Below are 16,039 nucleotides of genomic sequence, written 5' to 3'. Positions count from 1 at the left end.
CCCCTTACATCCAATCTGGTACTGGCTGTTTCAAAATGGCCACAATCAGCAGCATCTATGGCAAAAGAAATAGAGAGGTAAAGGAAAAGTCCATCACAATATAAGAGATATTCCAACCATTACAGCTATTAGAAAGAAGTTGCTAAACAAGAGTGTCTTAAAGGTAATAAAAAAAATTAATAGTTAACTAAGAAGATACCATAGTGACAATCTATAGCTTACAATGAATATGTGGGAAAGAAATGGCCTGTAAGTTACTGAAAGGCAAGTTCTACACTTTTACATCACTGCAGACAAAGCACTTTAAAAGTAATCCATTTTAAAATGTATACCTGAGCTTTCAACAACTTTTATTATTTTAAATTGGATAATTTGAAAGTGATTTACTAGTATTAAATTTAACAAAAATATTCAGATGTTTCTTCCAACAATAGTTACAGTTCCTGCTTTCTCAGGAATTCAAATACAAGTAAGGCCCTGATCCTCCAGACATTTATGCATGTAAATAATTCCAGCTGGTTTAATGAGATTACTCAGCTGTATAAATTTAAGTATATAATTAAGGCTTGGTCTACATGTAAAAGTGATATCAACATAGCTATGTCAGTCAGGGTATGAAAAAACCCCCACATCCCTGACTGTCATAGACATGCTGACAAACTCACTCCCACTCATCCAATCTCCCCCTCCCACACACATACACACACTGTAAAAGAGGACTTCTGTCACGGTAGCTAATGTTGTCCAAGAAGGTAGCACTTCTACACTGAAAGAAAAACTTCTATTGATGTAGGCCACGTCTACATGAGGGGACTAGGCCGGCACAAGCTCTGTAATGTAGATATAACCTACGTGTTTGCAGGACCGGGGCCTCAGTTCTACTCTCCAATATTAGAATCTTGGTGCCAAGAAATAAAATGACATCTATAACTGAGAGATCATTGTGGAAGAATGCAGCTACATTATAAAATGCCATGCCATTTTTCAGCACTGGTACTAGCAACAGTTTTAAGTACTCCTGTAGACTGGGCTCAAGTGTTTTTTGCACTATGCCTTGAAGCCCTTTATCTAGTAAATAGTTAGCTATCTAGATTCTAGCGGCTAGATCTTGCAACTGGATCCATCTAGGCACAACTCATGCGCCTGAGTGACTTCAATGGGGTTCTGTGTTGGCAGACCTGCACCTGGGCAGATTCAGATGTGGGATATAATCCTAAACCCCACACAACTGGAGCTTGCCTACCACAGGCAGCCAGCTAAGTAGCAGCTTCAAATATCTGACACACTGGGGTACAGGGCTCTCATAACACCCAACACAGCCAGTGCTGAAATAGCACCACTACTAGCTGCTCAAGATTTGGGTCTTGACACAGCTCTGGAAAGGACAACAAAAAGTTCTTAACAGATTCCTAAAACATTAGAAATAGTTAGGAAAGGGATAGATAAGACAACAGAATATATCATTATGCCATTATATAAGTCCATGGTATCCCCCAGATCTTGAATACTGTGTGTTGTTCTGGTCACCCATCTCAAAAAAGATGTATTGGAACTGGAAACTGCAGACAAGGGCAACAAAAATGATTAGTGAGACACAGGGGTGGCTCTACGTATTTTGCCGCCCCAAGCACTGCAGGCAGGCTGCCCTCGGCGGCTTGCCTGAGGGAGGTCCCTGGTCCCACAGATTCGGCGGCACGCCTGTGGGAGGTCCACAGAAGCCGCGAGACCAGCGGACCCTCTGCAGGCATGCCGCCGAAGGCAACCTGCCTGCTGCCCCCGCGGCTTGCTGCCCTAAGCACGCGCTTGGTGTGCTGGTGCCTGGAGCCGCCCCTGGTGAGACAGAACAGTTTCCATATGAGGAGAGATTGAAAAGACTGGGACTGTTCAGCTTAGAAAACAGACAGCTGAGAGGGAATATGGTAGAGATTTGTAAAATCATGGATGCTATGGAGAAAATGAATAGGGAACTGTTATTTAAACATTCACATAACACAAAAAGGCGGGGTCACCTCACGAAATTAATAGACAGCAAGTTTAAAACTAACCTAAGGAAGTACTTCACATAACGCACAGTCAACCTGTTGAACCCATTGTCAGGAGATGTTGTGAAAGCCAAAAATGTAATTGGTTGGAGATAGAATTAGATAAATTCATGGAGGATAGGTCCATCAATGGCTATTAGCCAAGACTGTTCAGGGACAAAACCCCGTGCCCTGGGTGTCCCTAACTTCTGACTGCCAGAAGCTAGGACTAGACACCAGGGGATGGATCTCTTGATAACTGCCCTGTTCTGTTCATTCCCCTGAGTCATCTGGCACTGGCCACTGCCAGAAGACAGGATACTGGGCTAGCGTTGAGACCACTTGTCTGACCCAGTATGGCCCCCTCTTACGTTCTCATGTAAATATTTGATGCTCTTGCACTAAAAATATCTATCTATCTACATGGCTGCCTACAGCACCACTGAGAGCAAGCACATGTGAGGATTTAGGATGTTCACACAGTGTAATAAACCCCATTTGTTAAACTAAGCTATAAAAAAGTGTTACTTAAAGGCACCTGTAATGAGTTTGGCAATTACTGTAGTCACTGGTTTTAAATTAGTAAAACTCTCAAGCCCAAGAAAAAAAAGATGAGCTCTACAACACAATCAGGTTATCAAGTACACGTCCAGCAGACCAAAGCAGAAACACATTAGAGTCAGAGGTCCCTCATACATACCTTTCTGCTCTCTCTCTTCTATATCAAGGGAGTTCCACCTCAAACACATCTTGAGCGCAGTGGGACAGTACAGCACAAGGAGAGCATTTGAAAAGTTTCCCTTACATTTACCAGCATGAGGACCGAGCCTACAATTGTACACGTGAAAAACACCAGCACTACCATTCCCTGAATTTAGAGAAATGAAAGTTCTTTAACATATTTTATTGTAGCATTGTCTTTCAACTTCCAATTCAATAAACTTTTTTTTCCTAAATAGCTTACTCTTTCGCCGAGGCTTTTGTTAAACCTTGTTTTCTCTTCTCATCATCATTCTATATTTTCTTTCCTATTATCTATTATTTCCTCTTCCACCAAGTCTTTATATCTTTCTTTCCCTGCACTGTTCTCTACCATCCTTGCATTCCTTTCTCTCTCTCTCACATATTTACCCCAAAGAGGTCTCCCTTATGTACTTTACTTCCCCTTTCTCATTCTTACTCTCTTCCCATTTACCCACCCTAAATGAAAGCCTATCATCTGAACATGACATCTCATCCAGCTTCCCACCACTGTAACGCTTCACCAACCCAAGAAACTAACAGGGCTGAGTGAGCCAGCAAAGAGAGATGAAAAAATGGATTGGAACCGAGTATCTGTTGGACACCAGCTGGAGACCGCAGAGAAGTTAAAGGGCGTGAGCCCCAAAACCATATCAGGACGGCGATTCTGTTTCCTTTCACATTTTCAAGGGAATGTTTTCAGGAGATGTAGCCAGAGCACGAACCCTACAGGTAACTGGTTCGCCTCGTAGCCAGAAACATCGCAATCCATGCAAAGTGCCCCATTCCCCATGACGGCGCCATTAAGCGGTTCTGGAGCGGCTACGGCCCCAATCAGCGCAGTTAGCCCCAGGCAGGGCACACGGCGCGGCACAGCCGGCTCGCACACCCCAATGGCGCTTCTAGGAGCTCGGCCCTAGCCCGCTCCACAAATCCGGGTTATCGGGGGACCTGGGAGCCTGCGAGACATTGTCAGCCGCTCACTCCGCTCCAGGGTCACCACAGGGCATGTCCCCGGGCACCGAGACTCCGGGACAGCAAGCAAGCGGGGGGCGGCTCCGAACTCCCCGGGGACCGGCTCTCGCCAAGAGCCCTTTCAGCGGAGCCAGCGAGTCCCCACCCGCCCCACGGCCGGGGACAGAGCGGGGAAGCACCAGGCCGGGGGCCAGCCGCACAGGTGGCTCCCTATGGGGAGGGGATCAGAGAGGCCCGGGCCCGTGATGGCCCCTAGCCAGGGACTCAAGGAAGAGGGAGGTCGATCCCGTTAACCGGGATGAGCGGGTCTCACTTACCGTTGGCTCCGCGCTGTCCCTGCCCGGCCCGGGCACCTCCTGGCGGCCGCCGCCCTCACCTGCCCCGGGGATCCGCCCGCGCCCCTCTCCGCTCCCTCCGCCTCAGGCCGGCTTCGCAAGATGGCGGCGCTTCCGGGAGAGACCATGGCGGGCCCGGGGGCAGCGAGACAGGAGAAGGCACAAGCTCCAAGGCCCCTCCCGCCTAGTGAGTCCGTCCGGCTCCCACCGACTCCCCCCCGCCTGCGCGGTGAGCCCGTCCGCCCCCCAGCTCGCACTCCCAGTGAGCCCGTCCGCGCGCCCTAGCCCCCCCCCGGCCTAGTGAACTCGCCCGCCCTCCTCTCACCCCTCACCGCCGAGCAAACCAGCCGGCCCCCTGCGGCCGCGAGGATGGGGGTGGCGGTCGCGCTGGGCTCCGGGGCCGCCCGGCTCTTCTTCTACCCGTCGCTGCTCTACACCCTGGTGCGGGAGCGGCTGCCCGGCTCCCAGCGGCCCTGGTTCCACCGCATCGACCGGGCCGTGCTGCTGGGGGCGCTGCCGCTGCGGGCACGGAGCCGCAGGGTAAGGGAGCACAGGGCGGAGGGGTCTGGTCCGGGCGGGGGCGGCGCGGGCTCTGCCGGCTCTGACTCTGTCTTCCCCCGCAGCTGGTAGAGGAGGAGAACGTGCGCGGGGTGCTCACCCTGAACGAGGAGTACGAGACCCGCTTCCTCTGCTGCTCCGCCCAGGTGAGCCGGGGACTGGGGCTCTCTGGGTCGGTGTGAGCGGTTGGGTGGGGAGCGGCCCGGCCCCCGGCAGGGCAGCGCTGCGGCTGTCACGAGCCCCTGCACTTCTCCGCCCTGCCAGCTGGGTGGGTAACTTCTCTCTCCGCGGGCAGAGTGGCCTGGACCGTTGAAAGGACGCTGCCTTTCAGCCCAGAAAGAGCCGTTACTCCCCCGAAGGGAGAAGCTCCCTGTTCTGATCCCCCTAATGCTTTCCAGACCTGTACTCGGCGTGCAAAGTTTGAGCGCTTTAAAGCGATTTCTAGTTGAACAGAGCTAAATGCTATATACTAAAATGTTTGCGGGGGGGAGTTTGGTTTGTGGAAAGGGAGTATTCAGCCCAGCCCTTTATTTAACACAGGAGTAATACATTAATTCAGTGCTGGAAAGAGACACGTCTAGTATAAATCCACTGAGTCGGTGCAGCATGTGCATTGTCAGCCTAAGTTTCCATGAGTTGTCCTGAAGAAATTCCCCATAGAGGTTAGAGAGGTGTTTGGTCTTATGGCCTGTTTACTTTCGTGCCTCTTGTGAGAATGCATAGAAGCAGGCCAGTTAGCATCTACTGTAGCTGTGACATCTGTCCAACAGAAACTGTACTAATCTGGCCATCATTTATTATGGGTGTGTAGTCCGTGTCCCTGCAGCCTGTTAGAGAAGACAGTTCAATCTTTCATACTACCTGGTAGGTGAAGATCAAATTTCAAACCATTATGGACAGTTCTAACTATTGAGTTCTGTACTTCTCTGGTGGGTGGACTTTGATGGACTTTGTTCACTAGTGACCTGGGCCAGATTTGAAACTATCTGTGAAAGGCTGTTTATGCCCTTGCCAATCCCTAGAGGTATCGAAACCTGCCGCATTACTGAAGCTCCAGAGAACCGCTGAAGCACAGTTACAACCAAGTATTTCTGACAATAGCAAGCAACATCAGTTTCACAACATCAGATGCTGAAAGCGACTAACAGTTGAAGTTAGAAGCTCTGGAGTACCATGATGCATGATTGGCGAATATGGAATAAGCAGGGTAGTTCCTGCTGTAGAAATGGAAATGTATGAGTTAAGCGCTGTCTGATCTGCTTTCTTGTCGGACAGCAGCTAGTGTCAGATGCCTCTGAGGAAGGAATAACACTATCCCTCAACATGTATTTTTGCCTTACTGTACCACAAGGGAAATCTTTTTCTGCTCAGTCCGGTTGGGACTAGTTCCCACCCTAAAGAATGAGGGAGTTGAAAGTCCTGTAACATCCTTTGTAGTGTCTCTGGAGACAATATATTTAATACTTTAGTGGAATGTACAAAGCTGTTTCCTACTGTGATATCTTGCTGCAATAAATTCCAGAATACATAGCACCACAGCTCTATTCTTTTAGACTGAATTAAGACTTGATTTCTTCACCCACAAGCTGACAGTCAACATTCAGTTTAATACAATAACTTAAAAAAATGGTGGTGAGGAGGAAGAGAGCAGCAACATTGGAGGAGACAGAAGTTGAGGAGTATTCTACATTTCATTAAAATTTCTTCACGGGTTGTAGCATTGTTGCCGTAACTTCAGAGGGCACCTCTTGTTCCCAGATGGAGAGCCCAATTGGCTTTCTCTGTACCACTTAATGTATTAACCTCTCCTGTTACCCAGTACATCCATTCTTATGTTCTAGATAAGACCAATGGTCCATCTAGCCTAGTATCCTGTGTCTGACTGTGGCCAGTATGATATGCTTCAGAGGGAATGAACATAACAGGGCAATTTAGAGTGATCCTCTCATCCAGTCCCATCTTCTGGCAGTTGGAGGCTGAGGGACTCCTGGAGCCTGGGGTTGCATCCCTGACCACCTTGGATACTAGCCACTGATGGACCTATCCTTTATGAACTTATTTAATTCTTTTTTGCACCCAGTTATACTCTTGGCCTTCATAATATCCCATGGCAATGAGTTTCACAGGCTGACTGTATTTTGCGAAGTACTTCCTTATGTTTGTTGTAAACCTGCTGCCTATTCATTTCATCTGGTGACCGCTAGTTCTTGTGTTATGTGAAGTGCTAAATAACACTTCCCTATTCACTTTCTTCATAGTGTTCAGGATTTTATAGACCTCTATCATATCCTCCCTCTGTCATCTCTTTTCTAAACTGAACACTTCTAGTCTGTTTAATCTCTCCTCATGTGGAAGCTGTTCTATACCCCTAATCATTTATGTTGCCCTTCTCTGCACCATTTCCAATTCTAATGATCTTTTTTGAGATGAAGTGACCAGAACTGATTGAAGTACTCAAGATGTGGGTGTACAATGCATTTATAGAGGGGCATTGTGATATTTTCAATCTTATTTTCTATCCTTTTCCTAATGTATCTTAACATTCTGTTGGCTTTTTTTAACTGGTGCTGAACATTGAGCAGATGTTTTCAGAGAACTATCCACAATGACTCCAAGATCTCTTTTTTGAGTGGTAACAGCTAATTTAGACCCCATCATTTTGTGTGTATAGTTGGGATTATTTTTTCCAATGTGCATTGTTTGGCATTTATTACTGAATTTCATCTGCCATTTTATCATCCAGTCACTCAGTTTAATTAAACCCTTTTTTGTAGCTCTTCACAGTCATCTTTGGACTTAACTAGCTTGAGTAATTTTGCAGTCTTCAGATTTTGCCACCTCACTGTTCACCCACTCTTCCAGCTCATTTATGCATATCTTGAACAGCACTAGGCCTGGTACAGATTCTTAAGGGAACCTGCTACTTACCTCTGTCCACTGTGAAAACTCATAATTTGTTCCTATCTTTTTATTCCTATCTTTAAGCAGTTACTGATCCATGAAAGGACCTTCCATCTTATCCCATGATTGCTTACTTTGCTCAAGAGCCTTTGGTGAGGGATCTTGTCAAAGGCTTTCTGAAAGTCTAAAGCACACAATATTAACTAGATCACCTTTGTCCACGTGCTTCAGGACTCCCTCAAGAATTCTAATACATTGGTGAGGCATGATTTCTCTTTACAACGTGGTGACTCTTCCCAACGTACCAGGTATCTCATAATTTTGTTCTTGATTATAGTTTCAACCAATTTGTAAGAGTACTGAAGTTATGCTTATTGGTCTGTAATTGCCAGGATCGCCTTTAGAACCTTTTTTAGAACAGAGGATGATTTAAGCAATAGGTTATATACTATAGTTAGTAATTCTGCAATTTCATATTTGAAATTCCTTCAGAACTCTTGGGTGAATACTGTCTGGTCCCGGTGACTCATTACTGTTTAATTTATCAATTTCTTCCAAATTGTCTATTGACTCCTCAATCTGGGACATTTGTCACCTAAAAAGAATGGCTCAGGTGTGGGGAGCTCCCCATATCCTCTGCAATGAAGACTGATGCAAAGAATTCATGTATCTTCTCTGCAACAACCTTGTTTTCACTTAGTGCTCCTTCAACATCTCAACCGTCCAGAGGCTCCACTGACTGGCAGGCTTCCTGTTTCTGATAGACTTAAAAAAAAATGCTGTTAGTTTTTGAGTCCTTAGCTAGTTGTTTTTTTTAATTCTTGCTTGGCCTGCCTTATTACATTTTTAAAATTGACTTGGCAGAGTTTATGCTCCTTTCTATTTTCCTCTCTAGGATTTGATTCTCAATTTTTAAAGGATGCCTTTTTGCCTCTAACTGTGTGTTTTACTATGCTGTTTAGCCATCATGGCCCTTCCCCTTCCCCTTCCCCCTTACCTGCTTGTTTTGGGTTGGTTTTTGTTGTTGTTGGGGGAGGGGGAGATGCATTTAGTTTGAGCCTCTATTATGGTATTTTTAAAACGTCTCCATGCAGTCTGCAGGCATTTCACTCTTTGACTGTTCTTTTTAATTTCCATTGAACTAGCTTCCTCATTTTTGTGTAGTTTCCTTTTTCAAGTTAAATACTGCTGTGGTGGGTTTCTTTGACATTTTTTCTCCTACAAGGATGTTAAACTTAATTATATTCTGGTCACTATTACTGAGCTGTTCAGCTATATTCACCTCTTGGACCAGATCCTGTGCTTTGCTTAGGACTAAATCCAAGATGTAGTCATTTAGTGTGTCTAGATATTTTATCTCTGCAACCCTTCCTGTGGTGACACATACCAGGGTACAAAATACATAGGAATCACAGAGAAGGTCATGATGGTGGGAGAGTGGGACTAATATGTGAACTAGTCAAAATAAAAATCTTAAATGAATTAAACTGTACCACAGACTCTGTATGGATAGAAATATCATGCTTGAAATATGAGGATAGCTGAAATCCCCATTATTGCATTTTCTGTCTGAGCATTTCACAATCACCATCCTGATTAAGGTGGTCAATCGTATATTCCTACTGCTACACTTATTATTCAAGCATGATATTTCTATCCATACAGAGTCTGTGGTACAGTTTAATTCATTTAAGATTTTTATTTTGACATATTAGTCCCACTCTCCCACCGTCATGACCTTCTCTGTGATTCCTATATATTTTGTACCCTGGTATTACCACATCCCATTGATTAGAGTCATAGAACTGGAAGGGATCTTGAGAGGTCTTCTGGTCCAGTCCCCTGCACTCAAGGCAGGATTAAGTATTATCTAGACCATCCCTGACAGGTGTGTCACCAAGTTTCCATAATGCTTATTATATCAATATTCTCATTCAATACCAGGCACTCTAGTTCACCTAGCTTAGTATTTAGACTTCTAGCATCTGTATGTAAGCACTTGTACATTTTGTCAATATTCAGTTGCTTGCCTTCATGTGTTTACATTTAAATGGACCTCTTTTACATCTGGCTGTTCCTCACTAGCTCCTACCTGTACTGTACCAATTTCTTTCCTGTCCTCCTTGTTAGGATATAGAGTTATCCTCTTTAATAACTTCATCCCTAAGGGACGGTTCTGCTTGAACCGTGTGCTCCTCTGCATCTGTCAGCTTTCCCCCAGCCCTTAGTTTAAAAAACCCGCTACAACCTTTTTTAACTGTATGTGCCAGGAGTCTGGCTCCATTTTGGCTTAGGTGGAGCCCATCCTTCCTGTGTAGGCTCCTCCTTTCCCAATAGGTACCCCGGTTCCTAATAAACTTAAAATCCTCCTCCCTGTACCATCATCTTATCCATGCATTGACACCTCACAGTTCTTCCTGGTCCTGCACATGGAACTGGAAGCTTTTTAGATAATGCTATCATGGAGGTTCTGGACTTCAATCACTTACCTAGCAGCCTAAATTTGGCCTCCAGGACCTCTTTTTCCTTATGTCATTGATACCTACATCAGCCACTGGCTCCTCCTCAGCAGCCTTCACACCCAGCAGGCAATTTACCAAGCAGTTTTCCTGATCATCAAAAACCCAATTATCTGTGTTTATAATAATCAAATCCTGTATTACTGTTATCTGGCTCTTCCTAGTAATTGGCAACAAAGAGTCCTGTGGCACCTTATAGACTAACAGATGTATTGGAGCATACACTTTCGTGGGTGAATATCCACTTCGTCAGACGCATGTAATGGAAATTTCCAGAGGCAGGTATAAATATGCAGGCAAGAATCAGTCTAGAGATAACGAGGTTAGCTCAATCAGGGAGGATGGGGTTCCCATCTCAGGAGGGTTATCCTCCATGTGCAAGGATACCATACCACCATCTGGAAGGAGGGTCCTAACTATGGGATTGTTTCCCTGTGCTCCAAGTCCTGCCAAGACTTTAATCTTCCTTAATAACATAGAAGTTGTCAGAGTGGGGATGGGACCATTTTATTGTGTGGTGGAAAGTCTCATCTATGTACCTGTCTTCCATATCTCCTACAGTTAAGCCACTCTGGCCTTAAGAGCATGTGCTGTGTCTCTGATGACCATGAGGTGTTTGCACTGCATGCACACTCATTGCACCTCCCCACAAGGCAGGTAACTGTACATGTAGCACTCAATGCATTAAACTGGATAGCCTCACTCTGCTGATGGACTTCTGCTGTCATTATTTTTACTCTTGCAGGCTTTTGGGGGGGATTGAGGGATGGACAAAGAGGGGAGTAATTGGCTTAAGTTTAAAATGTTTGTTAGGTAAATCTGCCCACTTCCTCGCTAAACTCCTCTGTTCGCCGCTCCTCTGGTTGCTTAGGAGCTGGCTTTTTAAACCCCTGAGTTAGCCCACCCCCTTGTCAAGAGATCTTAACAGGGTTAGGGATCAAAGGATAGCAGGCTAGAGCCTCCTGAGTAAGATCTCAGCCTAGCAGGCTGCCTGGCTCAGCACACAGCCCCCACAACAGACCACACAACAAACTCATTCACTCACAAATCCTAAGGGTCACTTAGTGTTTTCTCTTTCACCTGGAAAACTCCCTCACAAAAGTTGTGTTCCTAGCGTCTAGTTTACACTCCCTTCTTTACCCTCTGATAACCATGACAAAGATTTTTCTCTCCCTTCCGTCATGTCCGATTTGTTCCTGTCTTGATTTCCCCCCACTAACCTTTACTCCTTTGCACTGCTGCTATACCTCCCTGCTGTCTTGATGGGGCATACCCACTCTTCCACCCCAAGCTTGGTGACTGATTCAGTCCTTCTGTGTTTATTACAGGAGTGGGAGGCAATGGGAGTAGAGCAGCTGCGTCTCAGCACCGTGGACCTGACTGGAGTTCCCACATTGGAAAACCTGCAGAGAGGTGTTAAATTTGTACTGAAGCATCGGGAGTGTGGGAACAGTGTCTATGTGCACTGCAAGGCAGGACGCTCCCGCAGTGCCACCATGGTGGCAGCATATTTAATTCAGGTTAGAAGGCTTCTGTACTTAAAGGGGGCACATTTATACCCCAGGCTCCCTGGATAGGCAAACTATTGCTGAGATAAGGGGCCATCTCCTCAACAAGTTGCTTCCATTCAGTAAATTCAGTTGAGTGGATGACAGGGGAAGCTGCTGCTGCATGGGCAATAGGGTACTCCTGGTGGAATTATGCACCAAAAAATTAAAAATTATTTAACAAAATTAAAATTTCTGCACACTATTTTAAAATTCTTCTAAATTCTGCATATTTTGTCAAAATAACACAATATAATCTCACCACTTTCAATTATTTTGGGTCATTTATTTCAAAATACCTGTCAGCAAGTATGCCTGTAGCAATACAGATGACAAAAAAGATTCAGGAAATGTTTTTTGACAAATAGATTCCTTACTAGGCATATTAATACAGAATTCTGAGTAATTCATTTAAACTACAATACAGAACTATATTTCCCACACCCCTCAGAAGCAGAGCAAAGGCTTGGGGGAGTCAGGGGTAACAGAGGAGCTGAGGGAGAGGGAAGTAAATTGCTGGGAAGGAGCCTGGGTGTGAACTTGGAGGGCTGTTGGTTTTGGGTGGGGAAAAGCATGGAACAGGTTTTAGGGTGGGGGCAGGGAGGGATTGTTAGGGAGCTTCCCCTCTGCAGACCCTGACTGACCTCTAGCCTCTCCCAGTCAGGCACATCTGCCCTGTCAACAATGTGTCTCTGTGCCCTAACCCAGCCACTCCTATGGAGCTCTGCACCCCTCCCCTGTCCCTGCATGTCTCTGCACCTACCTCTTCCTCTTTGCCCCCTCCCCCCGTCGCCCTGTGCCTCCATTCCCATTCAGCCCCTGAACTAGTCTGTCCTCCCCAATTAGCCCTTATGAGCCCCTCTCTGACCCACAGGCCCTGTCTCCTAACTTATCTTGACAAGTGCTGTGAAGGTAGCCCTCTCCTTGGTTGCAGGGAGCTGCAACTTTGTTCTATTGCAGGGGTAGGCAACCTATGGTACGGGTGCCGAAGGCGGCACGCGAGCTGATTTTCAGTGGCACTCACACTGCCCGGGTCCTGGCCACCAGTCCAGGGGGCTCTGCATTTTAATTTAATTTTAAATAAAGCTTCTTAAACATTCTGAAACTGTATTTACTTTACATACAACCATAGTTTCGTTATATATTATTGACTTACAGAAAGAGGCCTTCTAAAAAGGTTAAAATGTATTACCGGCACGCGAAACCTTTAAATTAGAGTGAATAAATGAAGACTCAACACACCACTTCTGAAAGGTTGCTGACCCCTGTTCTATTGGTACAGCACCCTCTGGTAGTCAAAAGACGGAACTGCAGATGTTATTTTCTGGTTGGTGCTGCTGCTGTTCCTACACCACAGCGCCCTGTGGTGGGGAAAAAGGTGGAACTGCAGCAACATTTTGACAGAAGCTTTTTTCTGCGTGAAAAATTAGAAATCTGCAGGGGCTCATTAAATATGCATGCACACAGTCGTGCAAAATTCCCCCCAGGAGTAACAAAGGGTCTGCTCAGTGTCAGGCATGTCAAGAACTACACTTCTACCCTGATATAACCTGACCTGATATAACGCGGTAAAGCAGTGCTCCGAGGGGGCAGGGCTGCGCACTCCGGCAGATCAAAGCAAGTTCGATATAACACTGTTTCACCTATAATGCGGTAAGATTTTTTTGTTCCCGAGGACAGCATTACCTCGGGGTAGAGGTGTTAATTTCCAATATTACGGTTGTACTGACTCTAGGCTGTATAGTCACTTGAGGAGAGGGAATGTTAAAGGGTGGCTAAATTCCAGGCTCATTGTGGATGAGCTGTTTGCCAGACACTCCCTCTGCTCGTGTTGAGGGGGCAGGTAAGGCTGATCATGTCAAACGGCTAGATGAACTGGAACACAGGCTTCCTTTGATATTCCACTTCTTATCTCTGTGCACATTGACACGAGTATGGGAATGAGTCTCCTACGGTTCTCCATTTCACCTACGCTGACAAATCACTACTTGCTGGAAGCAAAGTACTAGTGCATGTCACAACATGGTTTTCATTTTAAGTAGTCTAGCTTGCTTCCGCACTCTCCTGCAGAGTTATGCCTCTGGCTGCTCAGCTGTCTGCACAGAGATGGGCAATGGAAGCTGAATGGGTGACATGTTTCTTGACTTCATGTGCAAGTGGACTGCAATTAAATGTGTGAGGCAGCTGTCACATTTAATTTCCTAGATGATTCTGGCAGATTCTGTGGCTACTGCAGAGGGCCTAGTCCTGGGGTGGGCAAATGTTTTGGCCTGAGGGCCACATTGGGTTTCTGAAATTGCATGGCGGGCCGCTTAGGCGAGGCTGTGCCTCCCCAAACAGCCAGGCGTGGCCCATCTGACTCCCCCTTGCTTCTTACCCCCTGATAGCACTGTCAGGACTCCTGCCCCATCCAACCCTGCCTGTCCCCTGATGGCCCTGCCAGGACCCCTGCCCCATCCACCCCTATCCAACCCCCCCCCCTCATTTCTGACTCCTTTGTCCCCTTACCACACTGAACTCCCTTGTCCCCTTACCACACTACCTGGAGCACTGGTGGCTGGCAGCCCTGCTGCCTAGCTGGAGCCAGCTATGCCCCTGTGCAGTTGGGTCAGGCCACAGCTTTGCAGTTGCCCTGCTGCCCAGAGCATTGCACCGGCAGTGCAGTGAGCTGAGGCTGTGGGGGACAGGCCGAGGGCTAGCCTCCCGGGCCAGGAGCATCCCACAGGCTAGCCTCCTGGGCCAGTAGCTCAGGGGCTGGGCAGGAGCGTCCCGCAGGCCATAGTTTGCCTATCTCTGGCCTAGTCAGTACTCCTTGCTGTAATAAATCCTGATTGCTCATGGGAAGGGCTAAGGGAAGCAAAGCCAATGAAGAGTGACTCATTGTGAGTGAGCAGCTAGCCAGTTGAAGAAAGTGGAGCTCTCAGGGGCAAGAAAGGGACCTTGCAGGGCTCAGGCTGATGGGAAGCTTGGTCTAACTAGAGTTGCACAGTTTAACTGTTTCTTTAAATGCAAAATAAAATGCAGCACCAAGGGTAAGAAACTCAAGACAGAATAAAGTTGAAGTTCCCACAAACTGAGGCAGATTCATAACAGCATAAATGGATATTGAAAATGAGTGCAACTGTGGAATGCTTTGGCATTTCTACATTTGTGCAGAAATCCCTTAGTACTGCATTCATTAGTGTTTGCTTGAGCAGGAGATGGAAGCAAGAGCAGAGTCAGTCTTTCACCTGTATTAGGAAAGCATATCAGGTAAAGTAAAGCTGATGGGTCTGACCAGGGGCCCTGTTATGATCAGGGCAGAAGTTGTCCACAAAAGCATGTGAATTTGGTAAGACATGGGTAGGCCCTACCCAATTCATGGCCATGAAAAGCATATCATGGACTGTGAAATCTGGTCTTGTGCACTTTTACCTTATACTATACAGATTTCATAAGGGAGACAGTGTTTCTTCATTTGGGGGTCCTAACCTAAAAGGGAGTTGTGTGTTTACAGTATTGTCACCCTTCTGTGCTGCCAGCAGCAGTGCAACACCCACCCCCCCAACCTTCTGACCTCCCCACAACTCTTTTGGGTCAAGACAACTACAATTACAACACTGAAATTTCAGATTTAAATAGCTGAAATCATGGAATGTACAATTTTTAAAATCCCATGACACTGAAATAGACCAAAATGAACCTTTTGGTAGGGTTCTAGACGTGGAGCCTCAGGTAATCATTTGCACCCCTCTATTTGAGGGAGTGTCCTCTCAGGAGCTCCTATTGAGAGCTGGATGTTTCACTGAGGTAGGCAGGAGGTGATATTCAGTACAAGAAGGGGTAAAGTGAGTCACTTTCCTTGACCACCTAAACTAGGCTCTGGAAGAAAGCTAGCTCCTCCAGAAGCCTGTGTTGACCCATCTTTAGACAGAATGGATTTTCATTCAAGATTTCTGCCTTTCCAGCTGTACCAGTGGAGCCCTCAGGAAGCAATAGAAGCCATTGCCAGGGTCCGTCCTCACATCCTTGTTCGCCCCAGGCAGGTCCAGGTCCTGGAAAGATTTCACAGGAATGTGATTGCTGAGGCAGCTGCAGAGAATCATCAAGAGCTACCAGAAACCATCCATCAGCTCCCCACAACAAGCACAAGTTCTTAGTGAACTAATAAGGAATGGACTGCTGCACAACCAATAAAGAACTTTTCAGGCGCACAACAGCAATGGGAAGCTTGTTTTTTTTCTTAACAGCTTCTGGCATCATGTCCTTACACATACAATACCTGACCCTAGGATTGCCAACTTTCTAACCAAACAAAACTGAATACCCTTGCCCTACCCCTTTGCCGAGGCCCTGCCCTGTTCACTCCATCCTCCCTGCCCCCCATCGCTCACTCTCCTCCACCCTTGCTCACTCATTTTCAGCAGGCTGAGGGCCCCTTTTCGAGCAGGTGTTCCAGTTGA

At 46.5% G+C, this 16,039-nt stretch overlaps 2 protein-coding genes across 7 annotated transcripts in view; one reads left to right on the top strand and one right to left on the bottom strand.

Annotated features, from left to right (window-relative positions):
• Positions 1 to 4,202, bottom strand: part of CELF1 (CUGBP Elav-like family member 1) — an 82,191-nt gene extending 77,989 nt beyond the window's left edge. For 2 of the 5 annotated variants that reach the window (XM_039537970.1, XM_039537971.1), the window contains exon 1: positions 4,055 to 4,202. In XM_039537970.1, coding sequence (XP_039393904.1) covers positions 4,055 to 4,200 — 146 coding nt within the window. In that variant the 5' untranslated portion in view covers positions 4,201 to 4,202. The remainder of the gene's footprint in view (positions 1 to 4,054) is intronic. The other 3 variants (XM_039537972.1, XM_039537973.1, XM_039537979.1) reach the window with 2 other exon arrangements.
• A 124-nt stretch (positions 4,203 to 4,326) lies between these two features.
• On the top strand, positions 4,327 to 15,795 carry PTPMT1 (protein tyrosine phosphatase mitochondrial 1). Of its 2 annotated transcripts, XM_039537985.1 has the most exons (5): positions 4,327 to 4,612; positions 4,696 to 4,776; positions 10,612 to 10,707; positions 11,379 to 11,570; positions 15,545 to 15,795. In XM_039537985.1, the coding sequence occupies exons 1-5, from the start codon at positions 4,442 to 4,444 to the stop codon at positions 15,734 to 15,736; spliced, it is 732 nt and encodes a 243-aa protein (XP_039393919.1). In that variant the 5' UTR covers positions 4,327 to 4,441; the 3' UTR covers positions 15,737 to 15,795. The 2 variants fall into 2 exon arrangements, with proteins under 2 accessions (XP_039393919.1, XP_039393920.1); XM_039537986.1 differs by lacking the exon at positions 10,612 to 10,707 and having other exon boundaries at positions 4,333 to 4,612.
• Positions 15,796 to 16,039: the final 244 nt, after the last annotated feature.

This window comes from Mauremys reevesii, linkage group 4, assembly GCF_016161935.1.
Source record: "Mauremys reevesii isolate NIE-2019 linkage group 4, ASM1616193v1, whole genome shotgun sequence".
In the NCBI taxonomy this organism is placed as follows: Eukaryota; Metazoa; Chordata; order Testudines; family Geoemydidae; genus Mauremys; species Mauremys reevesii.
Note: the sequence above shows the minus strand (reverse complement) of the source record. Positions and strands in the feature narration are given on the sequence as shown.